The following is a 12448-nucleotide window of genomic DNA, read 5'->3' on the forward strand; positions in this document are numbered from 1 at the left end:
GGAGATGTATTGCTGCCACTTTAGGTAAGTGTAGAAGTATTGCTGCCATTCTAGTGAGTGAGGGGATGTATTGCTGCTATTCTAGGTGAGTGTGGGAGCACAATTACTGCAATTCTTTCTGGGTGAGTGTAGGAACAGCATTGTTCCCTTTCTAGGTGTGTGTAGGAGAGAGAAGTTTGCTATCATTCCAGGTTAGTATTAAGAGAAGTATTGCTGCCATACCACTAGCCTTGCTTACACAATGATGTCAAAAGTTTGCGAGGCTCCCCAATCTTGAGTTTTACATAGGAAGGTTTGTTATCATGGCTTAGGCCAAGTGTTAGTGTAAGAATTGTGACTTGTTGAAATTTGATTTGAATGACTTAAAGGTTATAATTATATTTGTAGTTATGAAAATAAATCAATAATTCTACCTGAGCTTCATTTTAAGGATGTTTTGTGAATTATTTGTTGAGAGAGAGAGAAACCAAATACATTCTGAGTTTTCCAGGTAGCTGGAGCTAACAACTTGGCCTTCTTATGAGTTATACATGATATACATGTATATGTTACATTTCAGGTCATCTAAGTCAATACCTCCCGTACAGTCAGTGGCAGAGTGCAAAACCAGTCAGGAAAGACCTCTCTCTCACTCTAACTCTGTAAGTGAACAAGAGTTGCTCTCTTTGAATTCCGTTTCAGTCAAAATTAATATAAAGTGATAAACATGTGATTCCACTAAGATCTTGATCAGTTTTCCCAATCAAGATAAAATATGGTTGTCTGGTTAGCGCAGTGGTTAACGCACTTGCTCTTCACCAAGGCGACCCGGGTTCGATTCCCGGCCTGGGCGCATGTGAGTTTCGTTAGTGGTCACCAAGCTTGACAAGTGGGTTTTCTCCGGGTACTCCGGTTTCCCCAACAACACAAGACCACACTCTCGTGCAACATTGTGCCGCCAACGAGAGTGACTTAGTATAAGCTATCATAGCTTTCTTCACAATCGTTGTAAAAAATATAATGTTTAAGCTAAGATAAAATAAATTAGTGTGATCTCAACATTTTGCCATGGTATTTCAGATTGATAAGGACATGTCCAGCAACTCTGTCAAACTCTCCTATGCTCAAATGGTGCAAAAAGCAAAAGCCGCTGAAGTCTCTGCAAACTCACTTGCTGACGATGACTCTGAAGCCGAGGATACGGTGGAATCGTCGTCACTTCCTGCGTCGAGCCGGGCGCTTAAAGAGCAGGGTCAAACTCCAGTTCAGGCTAACACCCTTGTGAAAAACAGTCAAAGTTCAGGCAAGGAGTTTGCAAGAAAAGACTCAAATGGGTGTGACCCAGATTCTAGGCGTGATCATGACTTAAAGAAAGAGAATTATCACCAAGACGACCCCAAGGAACAGAGAGCTAATCGGAGATTGAAAGAAAATCGGGAACGTAGATATGAGAATCGAGATAGTGGGCGTCGCTTTGACAGAAGGGATGCTCCACCCCCTCGAGAGAGAGATGGGCTCAAGACTGCTATTGCTAAGTGATCGGCAGTGGTTGGAGCTATTGTCTACTTTCTCGAATGATTGACAAGTGGTCATTGATCGTTTGAAAGTTATCTGAAATATGGACTGTTGTGGATTATCAATTTGCTGCAAAAATAAGCCGCATAGGTGATATTGTTGGCTGTTAAGACTCAATGCATTTCTTTTGTTGGTATTGGCTTATTTGAATGAGATGGATTTGTGAGGTAGATTTGGATGTTGTGGAATGCTGTATGATATCAGATATGAAGTTAACACAGTCATGGGAATAATGAGGAAATGTACAGTTGGTGTCATTATTGAGGTGTTGGTTCTTTGTGCAAACATTTTCTTTAATCTTTTAAGATTGGAAGGCTGTTTTGTTTGCAATTAAATTGCATTTTATTCTATTTTCTTACTATCAGTGTTAATATTGTAAACAGATGACTTTTACTGAATATTTTTTTCTTTTCTTTTCTTGGTGTTGTTTAAAACTTATATTATATCAAAATATTTTCTCCAGTGCTTTTGGTAATGTTGATCAGTATTGGCTGCCATTTATTGTTGAATGTTATGTATTGTTAAATCTTGTGATGATAAAATGGCCTTTTACACAGAAAGAGATATCCCATTACTTCTCCGGCTAGAATGTTGATTAGCAGACATCTCTTGCCAATTCCATTTTAAAACAGATATGTTTCAATTATTTGTGGATTTTTAAAGTACAAAATACACTTGTTTAGTTGCTTTAAATTAAGATGATGTAAGATTTTAGCAAGTTCTGTCATTTACATCAGAAGATGTGGAGCTCTTTGAGTTGTTAATTCGAGTTGTTGCACAGATATGCCATAATGGTCTCTAGTATTCAAGAAAGTCACGCAGAAGTTATGGCTCACAGATTGGGGGAAAAATGTGTAATAAAAACCCACTTTGTAACATCATGTGAATAAAATGAAAACTTGGATTTACAATCAAAATCCTGGCAAGAAAATTTGAAATCCATAAACCTAACATATTTTCATTTTGATATGTTGGTTAAGATGGTAGCTTTGGAGAAATATGAAAAACCTATTTATTATTTAATTTTAAAAGATTAAAAAACTGGCTACATTATTTTCTAGTGTTTTTCAAAAGATCCTTCTATATACGTAATTTTTTGTCCAACTTGTGAGTCAATTTCTTTAATATTATTCTTGCCTTGGTAAATATCAATAATCAATGACTGATATTTATAAATGCTGAATGAAGATGTATACTGTGATGTTTCATTAATGTATATGTTCATGTGTCGGAATTATTTTTTTCTCCTACTTTATTTTGACTATTCAAGAATACTTTCATTATCTTGCTCATTTTTATTATGTTAAAACCATAAGCATTGTTCTAAGTATCTTTTTCTATACAAGCACTTCATCTTGTTAGTTTTTTTTTTTTTCATTCTTAATGGCACATATGCAACTGTTATTCAATCACATGTTAGTTCAAACACTAGGTATAAAAGTTTGGCAAAACCTCTGAGATACTTTCTACTTGGTCATTTGGTGTGAGTGACTATTTCAAATTCTGCAATTTTCAATGCACAAAGTCTTTCAATAGTAATGCAGTTCGAAATATGGTTTAAAACTGAAGTGATAATATTTTGTGAATTGATGTCACATTACCTTGGTACAAGAAATGAGAGCTGGTTTTCCCTCGATAGATGTTGGCAGTTTTTGATATCGTTCAAGGGTCGAGCATGGTTTTTCCTAGAGCGATGTTGGAAATTTTTGATATCGTTAATGGTTTGATAATGGTTTTCCCTCGAGCGATGTTGACAGCTTTTGATACCGGTTTATGGGTTGAGCATGGTTTTCTTTGTTCTGATGTTGGCAGCTTTTGATATTGGTTCAACAGATCTAGACTGGTTTTCCCTCAACCAACATTGACAGCTTTTGATATCGGTTCAAGAGTCTCGGCTGGTTTTCACTCTACCGATATTGGCAGCTATTGATATCGGTTCAAGAGTCCAGGCTGGTTTTCCCTCAACCGACATTGGCAGCTATTGATATCGGTTCAAGAGTCTAGGCTGGTTTTCCCTCTACCGACATTGACAGCTTTTGATATCGGTTTAAAGGATCTAAAGTTGGTTTGTCCTCTATAGATGTTGGCAGCTTTTTGATATTCATATCAATTAGTTCGGTGTGCGTTTCTGATATCTAGTTATCTAGTAGAGCACTAGAACCATTATTATGCCATACTCTACATGACATGGTGTAGTTCAAACATAATAAATGTGATCATCATTCAATCATAACATTAAACTGATTTACATTTATGTTTGACATGCTATAATTATTGAAGAGATTGTGTCCATATAAAAAAATGAACATAGTACCAAAAACAAAATATATATCCAGAACTCATAGGTGCAGGTTATCCCATATTGAGCACATACCATGTGATTCACGCAAGCAGTTTTACTATATACTTAATGTTTCTTCAACCCTGCATAAAGAGTTTGATGTTTCTGGAAATACAATTTCTTTCTGACTACACAATATCACAAGAACAGGGTTTAAATATTGCATGCTGTAAATGGGTGGAGTTAATTAATTGGTTGGGATGTTTGTCCTGCTTGGCAATGTAGAACTCCAGTAGACACACAATGATTGGGAATTGTTGATGTGGTATATTATCATCTTGATAAACATAAGGTCTGCCAGTCTGAGATAGGCTTAGTATCAATCACACAAATGACTGGGTTTTGTTACATGGGTAATAGACTTTAACTTTATAAACCATTGGTTATCAATCTTGCTTTTGAATTTAAAATATACATACTATTGATGATAAAACAAAAAGTGCCAGATTTTGTTTGTGAATGAATGTGGTGTCTAATTAATTAAACTAATATTCACTTTCTTGCTATAATGGTTTCTGTTAATTGTTCATACTCAAAGTGATCGTAAGAATGTTGAATATTTTGCTATGTGTATATTTAGAAAGTTGTAGATTTTGTTCGTGAATTTTTCAATCAATTTTCTGTTATGGACTGTTCATGTATAAAATCTTTACCAATGTATTAATGTTTCACTTGTTTGCACTTTTGTTAGTGTGTGAGTGTGGTGTTAGACATACAAACTTTATATGTATTTTTGCTTCATTGTCTGTTCAGTTTTTCCTATAATGAATACACCCTTTAATCATGTGAATTACTGTCCACTATGGGACACATATTTTAATATTATTTGTTTATATAAATTGATCACATTATTTTTTCAAAGAAGATATTTTGGAAATCAGATAAGTACATGTTATCTGTAAAAGAAAGTGTATTGTATTTCTTTTATGCCATCTAAGAACATTAAAAATTAAAATGTCACATTAAAGATATTGATTTACGAAGTTGATTGTTATTACGATTTGAATGATTCAAGTATTCAGCCATGAATATAGGTTGTGATTGGTTTAGATTGAAAACCTGGGCTGAAAGTTTCCCCCTGGCCGAGTTTCCCCCTCACCGACACCTAAATAATGGCTCTTTAATGGCAACTATACTGTGTCTCTGACAGAACAGCAGTATTGAATGATGGAGTGTGAGACAGAAAACCTCACTAGGCAACTATACTGTGTCTCTGACCAAACAGCAGTATTGAATGATGGAGTGTGAGACAGAAAACCTCACTAGGCAACTATACTGTGTCTCTGACCAAACAGCAGTATTGAATGATGGAGTGTGAGACAGAAAACCTCACTAGGCAACTATACTGTGTCTCTGACCAAACAGCAGTATTGAATGATGGAGTGTGAGACAGAAAACCTCACTAGGCAACTATACTGTGTCTCTGACCAAACAGCAGTATTGAATGATGGAGTGTGAGACAGAAAACCTCACTAGGCAACTACATGCTGAGATCATGATGTAATAGTCTTTACGATGCAGTTTGAAAAGTACATTGTGTCAAATACACATCAAACAAGTACCAAAAGTATATATGTATTTATCAAATACTAAATTAATATTCACAATTACTGTCAACAACTTCATTTTTTGGATTTCTTTAGGAATAAGAGAAATTACATTGACATTTTCAAGGTTACCAGAACAATATATGTGTTCATGTTGACATTGTCAAGGTTACCAGAACAATATATATATGTTCATGTTGACATTGTCAAGGTTACCAGAACAATACATATGTGTTCAGGTTGACATTGTCAAGGTTACCAGAACAATACATATGTGTTCATGTTGACATTGTCAAGGTTACCAGAACAACAAATACACATTTATGTTGACATTGTTTATGGTACCAGAACAATAGTTTGAGCATTACAGTTTACTTTTACCATTAGTTTCATAAAATTGTATTTGGATGGGTTGGTCATGATGTAGTTCAGTATAAAAATTGGACATTCATGTATAAAAATTGGACATACATGTAAAAAAAAATTGGACATACATGTATAAAAATTGGACATACATGTAAAAAAAAAATGGACATACATGTATAAAAATTGGACATACATGTAAAAAAAATTGGACATACATGTATAAAAATTGGACATACATGTAAAAAGTTGCGGTTTTCATACAAGATAAGTTTCAGTCACTCTCATGTGTTCTCAATATAATCACTATCAGTATTTATAATAAAGGCTTTTGATATATGAATGAAATAAAGCAGAATCTAAAAGTGTTTTAAATGAAATGGTTTTTTGTAGAATCATGTACATGTAATAAAACCCCAAATCATACTATGAAGACAGAAAACAGCGGTAAAGGTAAACTAACTGGTAACAAATAGTTGATCAAACTGACTTAATAAAAGGAAGCGTTTTATTGAATCCTTTTTTGTTCTCTACAAAGTGAAACTCATAAAATTGAAACTAGAATGCCACATGATTAAGAAGTGATTATCCAAAATTATTTGATTCAAGAGGGTTAAGCATAGATTAAAGGGATATAATATTTTTAGCTCGACTCGGATAAGGAGAGCTTTACTACTCACCCAAAGGTCGCGTCACACCTTGGTTAAGGTTTTCCATGTAAGCACCTTTAGGTTATTATCTCAGCAAATGCATCATGTATTGCATTGAAACTTAAGATATGTATTCCCAACTATTCAACCTACTTCATTAATTAAGATAACACTCAAATGAATATAATTGAATATAATGCAAATTATGGGCCTTTATTATTTGACTTAGAAATTCTGGTAAAGGTTTTGCATGTAAGCACAAATAGGTTAATATCTCACCAACTACTTGATGTATTGCATTGAGACTTTATACAATGGTACTCAACCATCCTACCTTCTTAAATAATTAAGTAAGATAACTCTGTTTAGCATTAAGTGCAAATAATGGTCCTATATTATTGGACTTTAAATTTCTGGTTAAGTTTACCACATTAAAGTCAATATCTCAATTAATACACCATGTGTTGCATTGAAACTTTAGACAAGTGTTCCCAACTATCCAACTTACTTAATAAACAAGTTAGATAACTCTGTCTTGAATATAATGCAAATAATTGCCCTTTGTTATTCAACATAGAAATTCTGATCAAGGTTTTGCATGTAAGCACACATAGGTTAATATCTCAGCAACTACTTGATGTATTGCATTGAGACCACCCAACCTTCTTGAAAAACCAAGATAAATAACTGTTTTGCAAATGATGGCCCTTAATTATTCGACTTAGAAATTCTGGTTAAGGTTTTGCATGTAACCACACTTGATTCAATATCTCAGCAAATAAATCATGTATTGCATTGGAACTTTATACATGTGCTCCCAACCATTCAACTGTCTTAATTAATCAAGCAAGATAACTCTATCTTGCATATAATATAAATTTTGCCCCTTTATTATTCGACTTAGCAATTATAGTTAAGGTTTTGCATGTAAGCACGTGTAAGTCAATAACTCAGCATTTACTTGATGTATTGTATTGAAACTTTAAACAATCAAGTATGATCACTCTTGCATATAATACAAATTTTTCCCTTCATTATTTGACTTAGAAGTTCTGAATAAGGTTTTGCAATTAATCTTATTTTACATTGATCCATGCATGTTTCACTAAAACTTTGTAATACCTATCTTAAAAGCAGCCAAATAGTCGAGCGCGCTGTCTCTTTGCCAGCTCTTGTTCATTTGCTAGGTTTGCTTTGTACTAAGTGCAATAATTTATTAAAATGTGCTTTATAAAATTGCTCGATCATAATATGGAGTAAGAGTTTTATTTCTAATCATTGTCTTGTGGATGATATATTTCTGTAATGCTTATTAACATTGACATGTGTTAACATTAGTATTAACATATGTACTGCTTACTGACATTGACATGTGTTAAAATTATTATTAACATATGAAAAAAAGAGGCAAAAACAAATATGGAAAAATATAAACTATCTGGACATGGCATTTCTGTATGACTGTGTGAGTGCTTTTGTTTTATAAAATCTGTGTTACATGAATCATTGTTTATAATGTGGAAATGGGTATGTCGTACTTTAAATGTTCATACTATTTATGAAAATTTATGTTCTCTTTTCATTAAAAAGTTGCCATTTCCTTACAGTGCAGTGATTGACACTGATAATTATATGTTTGTAAGAGAAAATATGTTTCTAAGAGAAAGTGATCCTTTGATCTCGATAGTTTGCTTACATGACCTGATATTTGCTAAAAATTAAGAAAGAGGTACTTTATGTTATGATGGCAATGGCATTTAAAAAAACCCCAGCAATTCAGCAGAAAACAATCATTTTGACACCAGGTATTTGAAAGCATATTTATGGGTTTGACAGACTTCATATTTTATATATACATGTACCAATTCATATGCTTACATACATTTAAACCTTAATTTTCTCTCTGATATTCAGAATGTTAAAAAAAATCAAACTTTTTGGAAGTTGTAAAGGAAACGATTTATTTATCTCGACTTTATTGTCATAATTGTTATATACTTATTTTATGAAGGAACTTGTCCGAGATTGTATTCAATATAAATGATTTACTATTCTGTTTGCCTTTACACTTAATTATATCAGATGCTACTGTTTGCCATTAAGTTATATTTAATTGTTAGCGTTTTGTTTTGAGAGTGGGTAATCTACTACCATTTTCCAGTGCATTTAGTAACCTGTATGTTGAACTATGTTTGGAGGGATTCAATACCAGTCTTGAGAATAACATACTATGTTTGGAGGGATTCAATACCAGTCTTGAGAATAACATACTATGTTTGGAGGGATTCAATACCAGTCTTGAGACTAGCATACTATGTTTGGAGGGATTCAATACCAGTCTTGAGACTAGTATACTATGTTTGGAGGGATTCAATACCAGTCTTGAGACTAGTATACTATGTTTGGAGGGATTCAATACCAGTCTTGAGACTAGTATACTATGTTTGGAGGGATTCAATACCAGTCTTGAGGCTAGTATACTATGTTTGGAGGGATTCAATACCAGTCTTGAGGCTAGTATACTATGTTTGGAGGGAATCAATACCAGTCTTGAGGCTAACATACTATGTTTGGAGGGAATCAATACCAGTCTTGAGACTAGTATACTATGTTTGGAGGGAATCAATACCAGTCTTGAGACTAGTATACTATGTTTGGAGGGAATCAATACCAGTCTTGAGACTAGTATACTATGTTTGGAGGGATTCAATACCAGTCTTGAGACTAGTATACTATGTTTGGAGGGATTCAATACCAGTCTTGAGGCTAACATACTATGTTTGGAGGGAATCAATACCAGTCTTGAGGCTAACATACTATGTTTGGAGGGAATCAATACCAGTCTTGAGGCTAACATACTATGTTTGGAGGGATTCAATACCAGTCTTGAGGCTAACATACTATGTTTGGAGGGAATCAATACCAGTCTTGAGGCTAACATACTATGTTTGGAGGGAATCAATACCAGTCTTGAGGCTAACATACTTTGTTTGGAGGGATTCAATACCAGTCTTGAGGCTAACATACTATGTTTGGAGGGATTCAATACCAGTCTTGAGGCTAACATACTTTGTTTGGAGGGATTCAATACCAGTCTTGACTGGAGATGCCTCTTTTTTCTAATTTCTGTTACAATTTCAAATATTTAAATATTTCTAATTCTGTTTTTAAGCATGACTTAAACTGATATTATAGTATTTTTTTAATAATTGGCTTGAACATTTTAACAACTCATAATTCTGAAAATACTATGGATATTACTGATATAAGACAATAGTTGTACAGTAGTGGTATTTGTTGATTGTCTGTTCAATGTAGAATATAGACTTAACAGTTAAGGCACCTTTCCTTTGTTAAGCAGTTGAAATTTAGTTTCACTTATTGTTGTTTCGAATTATTCTTTTATTTTTGTTTAATTGTATATACTGTATGTGTTTATAGACAGCAGACCAGAGAGGCTGAAAAAAAATTCATAATGTTTTTGGGGAAACTGGGTGTAATTTATCATTAAAACTGGCTAAACTAGGATACTAATAATATAAGAACATTTAGGTCAATATAAAATGATGTTTTTTTGTGCAGATATTACAAAAAAAGAAAAACAACAGATGTTGTTTGCTTTTGATATTTTCCATAAACAGCCTTGAACAGCCAGAATTATTCAGTAATTAGAACGAATATTATTATTTTTTAATTCAAGCTGTATTAACGATATTGCATTCAGTTTATTGTGACAGGATAAATCATTGTTTAACTGGTTGTTTTTACAATTCTTTGTTTAGGGGTTCTACAGTTCAGGATTAACTTCAGACTATTGTACAATTGTAAATTTGTTGTACAATTGTAAATTTGTTTTTGGATTGGACAATTGCATCAAAAACAGGAAGTAACTTGAAATGAATATGCATGTAAATGACTATGGAAGCAATTTCAAAAGGGTTTTAAGCCCCTTTACGCTTTTGACATGAATCCCTCATACATGAAAATACCCCCTGCTATTTTCCAAGATGTTGTTAGAACCCCTTTTTGTTCTATTATAATAAGAAACTTTCATTGCCATGGTGTCAAGTTGTTGTTCTTTCTTCTTACTAGAGATAATTTATTATAATTATGTGACTGATTATGACAATAAAATCCCATCTTCATTTTCATGATTTGTTATTATATTGGTAGAGCATTTATAAGCATCTACCACTTGCCTAGATCATTTATTCAATTTAAATAATTTCTCTGGCATAAGGTGTTTTATCCTGGTGGTTTGTGTGTTAATCAGTCTCATGTTTGTGAAGGTTCCGTGAAGCACACAAAAACACATTATTGTGCATTTTTTCCCAAGATTGTTTGCCCAGATGTAAACAGGAGTGTTATGCTGACCTAGTTTTTTGTATAAATAAAAAATGGGACACCAGAAAGATGTAGAACAAAAATATTTTAAAATCGAAACAATGTCAGACTCGCCAGCTTTGTTAATCCTTTTTAAAGCCCGGAAAATGTGTTTTTATACAGAAACCAGACACTATAATAGAATAATTTGAATTTTCTTCGAGAATTAATTTCATTTAGACACACATACGAAAGAACAATGTTCAATTATGTAAATTTGCAAGTTTGGCTGGGATTCAACCGCGAGTACCAAAATTAAAGCACACCCTTTAGGCCATGGAGCAGACGTCAAAGGGTCGTGACGTCATAACTGATAGTGCCGCGTTAAATCTTTTTCAATCACATGCTTTCTAGTCATCCGCAATATCTGGGAATAAACTTGCACTGACTACCTACTTGATGTTGTACACGTTAAAGTCCTAGTTTAATCCTTCTATCATTGCCCCACTCCAAACCGTGTATTGTACATAACCTCTGGGTATTGATCTTAATCTAATTGCCAAATTGTCTTATCAGATCTCTGATCTGAATATCCTGTTGTGCAGTTTTGGGCCCTAAATACCCCTTAGCCAATTAACAGGAAATTGGCCCCTATTGTGACATCAGTGCAATTAGCAGGGGATTGTCATGCCAAACATTAAAGGCCTAGTTTAAGCCTTCTATAAGCGACCGCCACCATTCGTGTATAATACAGAAAGGTGCAGAAAACACGGTATTTCTACTATATGAAATAATAGTAGATCAGAGTAAATCTCCGCATTCACCAATCATGTAATATTTTTGAGTTTTCAGCTAGTAAATACACGGTCATAATCTTGTTATTAGTAATCAATATTTTCCAAAAGTGCATTGTTTAGTAAGTAGTTTAAGGTTTATCACTCAAAATATATGTTTGTATTATATGTGTTTGTATCGATATTGAATAAGAGTGTCACAAACAAAGTCTGTGATCAGACATGCAAAACATGGCAAAAGTTAACTTCAAAACTCTTCACAGAGTACAAAATATATTTTTATATTTGTCAAAACGTTTAATATGTGAGAATGCAGCTTTAACAATACACTGGTAACATCATGTGATAATGTCAATCAACCAATCACGTAATGACAAAACTGTAATCATTTGAGCATATATCAACATATACTGAAGGGTTCCAGCTTTTGGTATCATCGTTTTAACACTACTAATGATCTGCCACACTTTAATTATTTCGTCATACACAAACTGAGTGCATTTTACAAAAAAAACATGAGCGATATTACTTATTTCAGGGCAATAAATTAAGAAATCTGCGACTTTAAAAACAAATTATCAGACTGCCTGAAATCGTTTAAACTGTGCGTATTACTTTCGTTTTTTTTAAAAAAGAAGACCAATGATGTGTTTCTTTAAGTTAATAACTTCCGAAGTATTAGCTGAAATAGGAGTGCTTTTAGTGTAATGTGATTTGAAAGTTTAGCGCTCCACTCTTATAGCGAAATAGTCTCAACGAAATTGCAAGTAGCCAAACTTGAAAACAAAATAGTTAAATCAGACATAAACCTTTGTAGATGCAGCCTGTCGAGAATATTGAACAAAACAAAACGTTTTTTGAGTATAGAGCCACACA

At 33.5% G+C, this 12448-nt stretch overlaps 1 protein-coding gene across 1 annotated transcript in view; it reads left to right on the forward strand.

Moving 5' to 3' along the window:
• Positions 1-10602, forward strand: part of LOC128241025 (uncharacterized) — a 73529-nt gene extending 62927 nt beyond the window's left edge. The window contains exons 19-20 of the mRNA XM_052958010.1: positions 560-641; positions 1060-10602. Coding sequence (XP_052813970.1) covers positions 560-641; positions 1060-1518 — 541 coding nt within the window. The 3' untranslated portion in view covers positions 1519-10602. The remainder of the gene's footprint in view (positions 1-559; positions 642-1059) is intronic.
• The last annotated feature ends 1846 nt before the right edge of the window (positions 10603-12448 follow it).

Source organism: Mya arenaria, chromosome 7, assembly GCF_026914265.1.
Source record: "Mya arenaria isolate MELC-2E11 chromosome 7, ASM2691426v1".
Taxonomy (NCBI): Eukaryota; Metazoa; Mollusca; class Bivalvia; order Myida; family Myidae; genus Mya; species Mya arenaria.